The sequence below is a fragment of the Ixodes scapularis genome, unplaced genomic scaffold (assembly GCF_016920785.2).
Source record: "Ixodes scapularis isolate PalLabHiFi unplaced genomic scaffold, ASM1692078v2 PGA_scaffold44__24_contigs__length_19508400, whole genome shotgun sequence".
NCBI classification, from domain to species: Eukaryota; Metazoa; Arthropoda; class Arachnida; order Ixodida; family Ixodidae; genus Ixodes; species Ixodes scapularis.
In genome coordinates, this window is record NW_024609873.1 from 643881 (window position 1) to 656367 (window position 12487).

General features: G+C 45.2%; 1 protein-coding gene across 1 annotated transcript; it reads left to right on the forward strand.

Moving 5' to 3' along the window:
* Positions 1 to 1583: 1583 nt before the first annotated feature.
* LOC120841711 (myb/SANT-like DNA-binding domain-containing protein 3) lies at positions 1584 to 12027 on the forward strand. The gene is made up of 3 exons (XM_040212674.1): positions 1584 to 1902; positions 6940 to 7146; positions 11792 to 12027. Exons 1-3 carry the CDS (start codon positions 1584 to 1586, stop codon positions 12025 to 12027), a joined length of 762 nt encoding a protein of 253 aa, XP_040068608.1.
* Positions 12028 to 12487: the final 460 nt, after the last annotated feature.

Consider the following 12487-nt stretch of genomic DNA (forward strand, 5'->3'; position numbering starts at 1 on the left):
GTAATAATAAATACATTAAACACGAAGTCATGGGAGAGCGTATACCAGACGCCCACGGCAGACCTAAAACTAGACAACTTTTTAGAAACACTAAAATATTCCAAAAACCCTATCCCACAGATCAGTCAGAAAAAGCCCCTGGTTAACATACGGACTACAGCGATCTATCAATCACAAAAACAATATGTATAAAAAACTAAAACGCAATCCATTTAATCTACGCCTTCAATCTAAATACAAATTGTATAATGTTTGTTTTAAGAAATTAGTTAACGTAGCTAAACAGCAGTATTTTTTTAGTAAACTTGCTAGCGCCATGAACAATCCCAAAGAAACCTGGAAAATTATTAACTTCCACTAAATAGGAGTACTACCGAACAAACTGTGGTCAGCCTTAAGCACCGACCAAGGCATAATTACGGACAAACAAGAAATTGCTAACACGCTCAATGACTACTTTTCAACTATCACTACAAACGTACAGTATCTTTCATGCACAAATCTATCCACTGGCACACCAAATATAGCTCGTAATGACACGACGTTTTTTTCTTTACCCTGTCGATCCAGAAGAAGTTCATAATACTATTAACACGCTAAAAATACTTCGTCGTCGGGTGCGACGGAATACAGACGATAATACTAAAAAAATGTGGTTCCATCTTTGCGCACCCTTTGGCTGATATTATCAACAAAATTTTCACGACTAGCTCTTACCCTGACTTACTCAAAATAGCAAAAGTGATTCCAATATTTAAAAAAGGAGACAAACTAAAACCAGAGAACTATCGACCAATCGCCTTACTTCCTGTCATTACAAAAGTGATTGAAAAACTTCTACTAAAGCAACTGAACCTGTTCTCTGAAAATAATTTAATCACTCCGTCACAATATGGATTTCTTAAAGGGAAATCAACAGAACACGCGTTATTAAATATGGTAGAGAAAACAAAGCAAAATATTGAAATGAAGTTATTAACAATGGGAATCTTTGTAGACCTAACAAAAGCGTTTGACCTAATTAACCATGAACTTTTACTACAGAAATTAAGTGCTTACGGGGTTCGTGGCGTTGTTCTCACCGCCGTATTCATAAACATTCCCCCACTTGACTCCAAACTCGACTCGACTTGAGTGGAGTATGGACGCGCGACTCCACTCGAAGTGCCATTCGTATTCACAGACGCGAACCGGCACTCACTTGAACTCGAGATTCCGTTCTCCACTCCAACGAGCTTGAGGACGTCTGGGAGCGAGAATATAGCCAAAGGTTTTATTCAAAACACAATTTTCACGCGAAAAATAAACATATTCGTTCGTTTTATCTAAAAACGTGTACCATACAAACATCGAATTAGTGAACTACGAAGTTTTATTAAGGCAGCGTAAAGTTTAGACGTGTTTGAGCGACAAAACGGACAAAGTCGTTATCTTGTCTGGCAACAAGCGCATTCGCTGGCTGCGTCTTGTCGTTCTCTCGTCGACGGTCGTCCATCTCACGGTTTGTCGATCTCGTCTCGGTCTTTCTTGATTTCGCCCCGTGCAGCCCTGCTTCGTCGCCTCGCCGCCTCACACGACGAACCATGGAGGACCCCAACGGCAACGACTCGGAAATGGCCAATAGCGAAGAGCGGGCGGGGGCTCGTTTTATTTATACTGCGGAGGAGAAGGCGCTCCTCCAGGCGCTCGTAACCAAGCATGCGCGAGTGCTAGAAAGCAAAAGGACAAATAACTACTCGAAGGAGGCTAAACTTAAAGCTTGGGAGAAACTCAGCACCGAGTATAACAGCCAGCCAAACGTCCGCCCACGAAGCGCTAAGCAACTTAAGAAGCGTTGGGAGAACGAAAAATCCAGGTACAAAAAAATGAAGTCCGACGAAACGAGAGACATCCACGCCACGGGTAAGTCGACCATTTGCATATTTGGTAAACCGTTCCCGATGTGTAAAAAGTAAACATCGGAGAGAAGTCCTTTTCGGCCAGAACAATGCTATGTGCACGACGTCGTGCTCCTTGTTGGGTCTCGTATAAAACAAATTGTCAAAACGAGTTGTTCAAAGCTGTAGCGGACACTCTAAACCCAGTAGCGGATGTATCCGCTATTTATCCACCACTTTTTTGCAAATTCGTGGTGGATATATTTGTGACGAATATATCTGGGTCCGCTTGAAAATGTTTTATCTGGGTTACCTTGGAGAACTTTTATCTGGGTCACCTTGGAGAACTTTTATCTGGGTCATCTCGAAAATGTTTTACCTGGGTCACCTTGAAAATCTTTTATATGGGTCACCCCAGATATGTTTTTACCTGGGTCACCTCGAAGACTTTTTATTTGGGTCACATTAGATACTTTTTTTATCTGGGTTGATTACAGAATAATTCACCGCTACGAACCTTATTCGATACAAATTAAACCCTTCTTTTAGGGTTACTAACGTCATTCACAAAGCGTTGAACATATGTTTCCAATATAGTGATGCAGTCGGCAGCAAGGATAGTATGCATTTAAGTGTTGAGGACGGCGCTAGTGACGCTAAAAATAAATGGAGCTGAATTATGTCTACAGCTAGAACTTTTCTTGCGCCTATAGCGCGGGTTTACCTAAAGCTTCAAGAATACGTGACAAGCAAGAAATAAATAGTACAGTTTTTCACATACGATGCTATATTTTTGCATCTAACATCATGAGAGAACATGCCTCGTTGCTACATTAGGTCATTTAACAGGCGGCTGTTGGCAGTGAGCGCATTGGATCGTTCTATATCACCTCAGACACAATATGTTGCTCTATGTAAACTCCGGGACACTGTGAGCACGGCTACATCAGCAATTTTTCCTACCAGGGCTGTTTTTTTTTTTCGACTTTCGACAAACTGTGTGACGAAGAAAGGAGCGATTAAAAATGTTTGTATATGCAGATTGCAGATACATGCTCTAGCCACTTTACCACATAATCATGGCATATATTTAGGCAGCCATTATGAAATTGCGCAAGCTTTCGTATGCTTTACCACTAAAAGGGGAGGGTATACGAAAGGGAAGAAGCATACAAAAGCTCGTGCCACGTCATAATGACTTCTCTGTGGTTAATATTTGTAGGAATACCTCGAGTATGTATCTACATTCTGTGCGTAAAAAAATATTTTTAAGCACTATTGTCTTGTTTACTCAGTTCTTAGGGAGGGCTGACAACCCTGGCGGAAGCCTCCTTTGGGAAGGGCATCGAAAAGTTTGCACCCCGTCAGAATAACAGCCTTAAACATTACGGTGATTATGTAAAAATGTAGTCAGAGGATATAGCTACTATTAGCGTATATTAAAATATTTTAATCACTATTGCTTTTTTTACACATTTATTCGGAAGTAAAAAAAACAACAACAAAGAACTAATACTTTATAGGGAAGTTTCTGGGTATAAAATATGAATGCTTAGGTTAGTGAGCCCCAAAGACCATTTTCCACCAAACTACTAGTTTTGAAAACAGCCCTTAGCTTTAAAAGGGACAAAAAAAAAAAAAAAAACACAGCGATCGCGTGTTTGCGGAGTGTACTTAATCAGCTTTCTCCAGGCACTACATTAGGATGTCTACCAATATGACACTTTCAAATTCTACGACTTTTTCAGGTTTCCCCTATTCTATCGTAATTCCCTGCTGGGTTCCAAGGGGGAGGACGTATCTGGACCCTTAAGCACTGTTTACATGTGAAAAACACTGGTATATCTGGCGGCCAACAAAGCGTTGGCCAATCACTATATCATACTATCTTGTCAGTCTATTCTTTGATATTTCACCCAAAATAAATCTTTTAGCGCGAGCACAAGGAGAGCACGAGCACAAGGATAGAAGCTATAGTGCGAGCGTTTCAAGAGTATGCGATTGGAGTTCCAGAGATTTGCGTCGGCACGCCGGCCGAGTTGCATGCCATTATGGCACGCCAGCCGAGTTGCATGCCATTATGCCACACCACACGCGCGTGATTTTCGGTCGCTCAGGGAAAGAAATACTCAATTTCCCGGACTGCGAGGTGTATATTCCCCGACTTTTCAAACTCGCCAAAATCGCTGACAATTACAGGTTTTCTGTTTGCCAGGTTGGTAGACAGCCTGTATACAAGGTAGATCATAGGGATCTTCAGTGTTTGTGTAACTGTTGATAGCAGGCACGTAGGCAGGGGGGAGGCGCATGGGGCCCGCCCCCTCCCCCCCCCCCCCCCGAAATCATTCATTTTGCTGGAACCTCCTCCCCTCCCTCGCCCTCATACAGCATTTCGTCATAAACGGCCTCCCCCTCCCCTCCCCCCCGAACCAAAATCCTGGCTACGTGCCTGGTTGATAGCCTGTTTGCATTAGAGAGGTACTGAAAAGTAAGGCATTAAGCTAAACCAGCCAAAAGAACGTAACAAAAGATACGTGAAACAAAGGTTAAACAATGTGAAACATATTTATTTGATCGTAAAATATTGGCACAGTGAATCCTGGTGAGCTGCCAGAAATTTTATATGCATATAAGGAAACGTGATTAGTTTCAAAAACTGTATAGTAACGTCTATCAAGCTTCTTCACTCTTTCAGGCTGTCGAAGATTTTAAGAGGGCCTTTAGAGGTACCCTTCTCCAACTTTGGCGAAAGTTGGCGTCGCCCGCCACCACTATTTGGATTAGTGCCAGGAGCTGAGAAAACGCCACTGGGTAGGTTATGTTTCTTGCATAATAAACTCCCAGGCAGAGCACCAGTGCTCGCTCCATCGATGTTGTCTTGAAGACGATCTTTTGGTCGCTTGAACACCAGATGACTTTTCGGTCAGTGCCAAAAAATAGTTTCGGCCCAGGTTCCACGACGTTGTCCTCTGGACATTCTAGCTGCGATATTGAATAAACATTCCCACTCACTTATACCGCATGCAAAATGATCTTGTCAAGGATGAGTCGATTCATAATTTACAATAATATTTTTTAAGCTAAATAGCAAACAATGTGGTTTACCAAACTGATGAGCTCAAAACGGGTGTTCTAAGGCCTCTTATGCTTGTCGATGCTGACAAACGAGCTGGATTAATTTCCTTGGTCTCGTCGCGAAACACCGAACACCCCTTTAAGCCAGAATGGCACAATAAAGACGTCTCTCTCTCTCTCTCTCTTACCCAGTCGAGGGGTTCACGCAGTTATGAAGACGACGAACTCAATTTTCCAGGCCGTGCGGACCTCCGGAAACGCTTTAGAACGGGCCCCTATCGTTTTATCAAAACTCGTTTCGTGCGACTGCATTTCGTGGACAACTTTTCATAGACACTTTTTATGTACACACGTTTCGTCGACACTGCATGGTTTCGTGGAAGCTTGTTACGTGAACACATATCCTCCTGCGACCAAACGTCACAGGAAGATATGTGTTCACGAAATGCGACCGTAATACACATTGCAACGAACTGTCGCGAGGAGTGTCGACGAAACGAACGTGGAAAGCCTTACGATAAAACAATATATCGAAGAAACGTCGCACGTCAACTGCTTGGCGATGACTGATTTCTCACCGCTTCAAAACAGGTCCAACTAGTTCACTTCATTTCCACAAGCGCGAACGGATTCCAGAACACTAATTACTTATATCCGCCAGACCTTCGCTAGGCGAGAAGACAGTTCATTTCTACAAACATACTTGCAAAAACAGAGCTAAAGAAATGAACTGTGAAAACTTACCCAATTCACGGTGCGAAACCGGGTGGTCCCAGCAATCGATGCAAGCACCGAGTGGAATGTCCGTGGCAAGCTGAACTAACTCTATCGTTCTCACGTAGCGGTCGCACCGACACTCAGCACAGTTACCGCACAAAGCGCCGCGGAGGTCACGACTTGTTGCCTCCATTATAGCTCCTTTTGTCTGAATATCGCTGCTCTCTCTTGGTGCATCTCCCGCGCTTTTGAAAATTCATGGCTTCCCATTGGCTGAAGTTCTCCCGGGACCGGCGTCGGGTTGTAGCGTGGTTTTGTTTTTTCTGTCGGCTTGAAGCTCTCTCTTTACAGCACACTCTTCGTCCCCCTCCTTCTCCCTCCCCTTCTCCCGACGGTGGAGTCATAGATTCAAAAACAAAAACGAAACAAAAAGCAAAAAGAAAAAACAATTAGCCGCAAATTTCACTTTGTTTCTTCGTTTTCGTGCACGAGTCAGGGTTCGCCATGGGCTTTGCTGTGCGCTCTGAGATTCATCCGCTACCGATCTATTTTAACCAAAACGCAAAATGCAAAAAAAAAAAAAAACAAGGTCCCTTAACCTTGAAAAATCCTTTCCGCAACAGCGTGGGGAAAAAATATTCGCCACGAAAGAATTGTATCTTTTTTGATGGATTCATTCGCTACGTACCTCTTTTTGTATGTTAGGTTGCTCGACATTTTGTTGGTATTTTACTATTTTTGTGTCTGTAGCGAATACAGGACTGTGGAAGCCGGCTTTTTACCGCTGTTGTAGCGAATATATTCGCTACGAGCGCTTTTATTCGCTATATATTCGCAACAGAGATTTAGAGTGTAGCAAAGTCCGCTGCATACGCAGGCAGCAGATCCAGATTCGATCCAAAGTGGGCCTACTACTTCTTATTTGTTTTTACTTATTTTTTTGTAGAACATCTGGCGTTATTGACATTTCCATTTCTACAATCGCCACTGAAAAAAAAAAAAAAGGGGGGGTCCCCGCATCTTGCGGGAAGCCTATTCTAACAAAGTGCCCAGCTTTCAATTGCCCATAAGAAGGTTCCAGGTGGTTAAATGTACTCCTCCACTGGGTTGTGCCAGATTCTTTGTTGGGTTCGCTCTAGTCCCCCTAATAATTGTTTTTAACTCGCACGGAGGCATTTCGAAAATTCAGTGTGCACTTTGAATTGTTCGCCCCATACTTTGTTCACTCTCTCTCCAATGTGAGCTTCGAATTCTTTGGTTTCTGTCACAGGAGGTGGGCCACGAACAAGCCGCCCGATGAGCCCCTCGCTCATCCTTGTGGGAGCGGCGGCAGAGCACATGGAGACAGTGGTGACGAATCTCTGTGACAGCGACAGGGCAAGAGACCGGCCAGTGCTGTCGCTGCCTCCGGCCGCTATGTTGGAGGCGATGGTGCGAGGCACTGAAGGCGATGACAGTCACACTCTTAGAAAAAAGGGTACGTATAGTCCTCCCTTACGGGAGGAACGGTCTTGTAACCTATGTTCCTTTAGAAAGGGAGAAACCTTCTTCCCTGAAGCAGGGGAGCAAAGTTCCTCCGTCGCTTGCATCTCAATATGGCGGCCCCGAATCGAGCAAATCGAGCCCAATAAGGCTTAACGAGGACGCTACGTCTCTTGTACGGGGACGAGAGCAGCAGCAAATGAAAGCGTAACACGAGCTTTCCGCGAACTGTGTTTATTTCCGAAGCCAGATTCCCCCCACATGTACAGAAACCTGCGTTTCCAAAGCAGTTACTCAGTCTTCTCGTCGACAGCACTGCGATGTTAAACGGAGACAACCGATACCCAGTTACTTCGCGCACTTTGCGTCTTACCTTTGGTGTTCCTCGAGTCACAATTCCTTCGTCAACCGCACATCACGGAGAAGGGCAAACTCACTCCGCGAAACCAAAAGCCGCTCTCGGAAGAACGAACTCGAAGCCGCTGTTTATCGCGTAGCGTGAAAGAAGGTTAAATCGCTAGCCACCAGATGGCGGGGTCAAGCAGAGTAATTGCAAGTAGCTAGGCAGCGCTAGGTACCGCCCAATTCATGTTCTACAAAAAATTATTTGCTTCTCTTAGGCCACTACTCCGCTTGAGGACCCTCTACTATACACACATGACACCCATATATATTACAAGCATCAGGTGAACATACATTAGGCACATGCACTGCACACACAAATATTAATACAACGGAACACCTCACTAAAACGAACACTACACCGTGCTCTGCGTTTCCGTCTTTTATACTGGTCGTTTTGAACGTGCGGAACGTTTCGGTGACTCCCTAAGCATTAAAACATATTCCCAGCATGTTGATTTTTTCCCTGCAATGTCATACCTCTGAAAGTATTTTGAATGGCTCAGGGGTTGAATCTCTTATTAAAAAGTAAACGCTCAATCATGCCGTAATTATTTGAAAGCCAATAAATCAAGCCGCTCCAATGCGGTTCGAAGCCATGAGTTTGTTTCCCCACACGGCACGTCGTAGCCTGTATTTCTATTGTTTTTTTCTATTTGTGCTCTTCGCGCAAAGCTGCAATTGCCGTTTGAATTAATCTCTGTAGAGCGGATATTTAGTCAGCTGGAAGTGATGCTTCACGGACTGAGAAATTGCTTTTCGATCAACTTGAATGCAGTCAAAGCCGTGACTTGCGGCAGGTTTTAGGTGTACGGAACTACGCCGTGGCGAGCCCGAAAACTTCTAGCGCTCATCCCAGCGCGCCACGGAGGGCAGTTTCTCCAGCAACCGTAGTATAATTAAACAGCAAAATAAAGGGTAGCTTTTTTTTTCGATTTTACCTACTAATGTTTTTAATGCCGAAATTCCATACTGTAAATATACGTACTTTACGTCACGATTTCGTACTGTTCAGTCCTTGCCCCAGAGCGCAATCGCTGTCGGGGACGAGACCATTCCGACAGTCACATTGGCCACTGTACGATAGGAGCTTCTACTGTTCAGACCAGCGTTCCAACATGACTATCCGCACGTTGATCGATTGCACGTAATCCCTCAAGTGGTATTAAACTTTTTAATGTAAAGCGGAATGTCAACCTGCGACACCCCGCCCCCTCCGATCACAACCCGACCAGCAGCATCAATGCCCAACAGTTTACGATCTCATCTTCTTGTTACACCACTGATACGCGAACACATGGTCACATCGGCGATAATTCCAGTCTTCTGTTCACAACCCAACACTGTCATCACGATGTTGCAGCTATGTTGCTGACACGCACAGACACAAAACCACGTTGAACGCCGGTTGCACTCGGCATCGGAAAACAGAACCGAACTCAGGGGGGAAGGCACCCAGGCAGCCGGCAGCAAAACCTGCCTGTCTTGGACGCAGTTCCTGCGGTTTCCATAACGTCGAAAACGTCGACACAGTTCCGCCTGCTTTCGCTACTGTAGTCTGTAGTGCTGCAGCCTGCAGTGGCTGTAGTTCCGTGCCGCGCGAGTCACGCAATCCGGAGACGGCCATCCCCCAGTGTACGTGGCGCTGCTGGCACTGCTCCGGAACTTCGCTGTTTCTAGCGGCTTCGTTTGTTCGTTTGATAAAATTAGTGATAAAAATGTCAATGCAACCGAAATGTTCTGGACGGTTAAACTGGAAGACGGAATTACAGCCGGCCTTCGCTGCTGCTGAAGCTCAATCAACTCAACAGCTATTTATTAAACAACGTGCGCGACCTGCTCGAAAAACGAAACCGAAAGACAATGAATCGGGAGGGCGAAAGCTTTCTCCCGTCTTCCTGGAGAAGGAGAAAAACATTTCGTTCCTCCCCTTTTCTCGTGTCCGCTTGGGGGCGCGTCGGTAGAAGGGAGGAAGGCGCGCCGTTGCTACTTTTTTCCTCCATTTTTTCTTAGAGTGCACGCCCGCTGGAACGACGTGCCAGGTAACTGGGGTCTTTTGGATTGGGACAAATTTGCACCAACATATTGAGGATGAGTACTGTGAGCCGTAACATGTCTACTTGTATTTGCGACTCGTATCATTTTAACAACAAACCTGGAACAAAAAAAAAGCAGGCACCCAAGCCTTTTTCTTTTATTGCTCGGCAACATCTACACTATTGTACATATCTTCGAAGTTCCAAAATTGAAAATGCGAGCAGTGGGTCGCGACGTAGTACTGTAAATTGAAACCAAAACTGGTGGTTAATAGACCTGTTGCAAAGCGTACAGCGCTGCGACGGCAGAGAATTTTGGGAAGACTCGGTGCAGATCACGTGCCTTCTCGTTGCGCTTCCGCGACAGCGAGCGAGTTGCTGCAGCTGCCGCCAGCAGCAGTCGCAGACATCCGCCAAACCGTCGTTGGCGGCGTACCGCCTCTGTGGCAGTGTAAGCGCATCTCTACAGGTGAAGCTATTCACCTATTTAAATACTTTATTCATCGCAACTTACCATCACGTCTTGCAGTGTCACCGAATCCACTTATTTTGCACCGCAACCTAGGCACAGTTCGACTAGGCTTAACAAAGAGTTTGTGTAGCAATCGACGGAGCCGGTGCAAAGGAGAGGGATAAGAAAAGGGCAGCCTCACAAAAGATAGCCAATGAGATAACCTCTCGCATTTCTGTGCACCTGCTTGCGTATGCCACATGGTAGCAGGAGGAAGAACAATGGGAGGGGCGTACCTAGGACTCTCAATATTCGTCTCGTGGCACGCGCGGGCTTATGGGATTTTTGCAAAGGGTCTATTGGTATCGAGAAAACATTGCGGGGCACCTCTCCAAGCTGAGCGCTTCTAGTTCTGAATTTTTTTTATGGAGATATTTTTTCTGCCGAGCATTCATCAGTGATTGTAGGTCTCTTTTCCCAAAATTCCTTCATGGAAATCTAGTGCTTGCAACGCATTGCACTAATGCATTTTACAGCTGCTATATATTTCATGGAAAAGTATGAAAGGTGACAACCACAAAAGTCTCGTCCCATTCACGAAAAATATCTAGCACAACAACAATGAGCCACATCGTAACACTTGCACTGCTGTTACGGGCAACAAAAAACATGGAGGGACACAAATAAATCTCCTTGCATTCTGCTACTACAGCGCCTCCGCTGTTGTCAATGTTGACAATGCAAACACTGCTCATTTGAGGAGCAGCTTAAGCTGTTTAAAAATTAATTACTCATTCAGGGAAGTATAAAATATTAAGATTTTCTGCTAAAGATGTGTTTAAATCCAAAAGCCGATTTATTTGTTTTCCTGGAAATACAATCTGACCAGACAACCCATGTTGTAACATAATTTAAGGCAACAACCCAGGGACGGGGAAAAAAAACAACAGCACAACACACGAGTCTCAAACACAGCTGTGGGGGTTTGGAGACCCTATATACACACGAACCTTTGCGCAATAGATTTCAGCTGTGTTTGAGACTTGCGTGTTGAGCTGTCACTCTTTTCCCCAGTCTCGGGGTTTTCGCCTAAATTTTTGTTAGACTTTCACCAGCTTGTTTGTGCCCCAACTTTTTGTTCACTGCTGCAAGTTAGCGACAAGCTTGCGCATATTTGCTCTTAACAAAGTGTCTGCCATAACAACTGTCTGAGTGTACACATGTTGTGGTGTCCCCTTTGAGGAAGGTTTACATAGTGCAGTTACTCTTGTTTGTTTCTCAGAGAGGAATTTGATCGCATCAGCTGTCTGACATGGCAAGGTCTGTCGTTAACCAACTGAACAAAACATGCAATCGGGGCAAAAACGCATGTAGTCAAAGCACGACGTGAAGGTTGAAGCAGAGGGACACAAATTATATGATAATGCAACGGTAAACCATCCACAGTGCTGGAACTGGTGCAGAGCATAACCCATCGGACACGCTTTGTAGTTTGCCAACGCCTAGCTTTGAACATTTCTACGAAAGGCCCATGTGGCTGTTGGGCCTCTTCCCCTGTGTACTTGCTCTTCCCCTTGCACTCACAGTGCCAATGTGTTCTGCATGCCCAGATGCTCCTGAGCCGTCCGCCTCACCTCTCCAAGAGAGCAGCGTTGGAGCTGCGTATGCGACTCCGCCGGCAAGGGGCATTACCTGCCCCCGTGCTGAGCTGCCAAGCGGGGCATCCAGAAGAGCTGGAAACCGCATCGCAGCATTGGAGCGGATCCTGGCTCCCGAAAAGGATGCCCGTGTCGACATCCTAGAGAGGGAAGATCGGCGAAAGGAGGCGCAACATTTAATGGAGATGCGCATACTCCGAAACAAGCATTTTGAGCAGCGACGACGCGGACGGGCAGAGTTCCAGCTGCTCCAGCTGGAGAGAGAGATAAAGGTGGAGCAGCTGGCAGCCCTGCGCTGCAAGCAACAAGGGTGTGGGAATCATGATTAAATTTGGTTTCTTTCAGTTTAGTAGCATTCTGAGGATTTACTTATTTATTTTAATTATGTGCGCTACATTGTAGTGAAACGGTAGAACCAAATGTGTTTTGCATATTCGGAAGTTGAATGAAAGAGCACACTAGAATTCAAGGAAAGGGCAGGTCTTTCGTTAGCTCTGTGCTGGCCACAAGTCTTTCCCAGAATATGTTTAAGTGACCGAATACCCGGAATTTGATTTAAGAATCAATTTATTTGAGAGCTTACTACTGGATTCGTGTCCGAGTATTTGCACGAGTCAGTGATGGGTCAAGAACGGAGTACAAGCTGGAGAGGAGAAATAGGACGGAAGCTTTAAGTGGTGAGGAGGTTTCTCCTCTCCACCTCAAGCTTCTGTCTGCTTCCTCCTCTCCAGCTTGTACACTATTCTTGACCTGTCATTGACTATGAACATGTGCTTCTGCTTGAATATC

Bases quoted from the DNA above. Each gene is read 5' to 3' on its own strand.
- LOC120841711 (XM_040212674.1), top strand. From the start codon at position 1,584: ATGGAGGACCCCAACGGCAACGACTCGGAAATGGCCAATAGCGAAGAG. The intron at 1,903-6,939 runs GTAAGTCGACCA...TTTCTGTCACAG, and splicing joins GAGAGACATCCACGCCACGG to GAGGTGGGCCACGAACAAGC. The intron at 7,147-11,791 runs GTACGTATAGTC...ACCGCATCGCAG, and splicing joins TCACACTCTTAGAAAAAAGG to CATTGGAGCGGATCCTGGCT.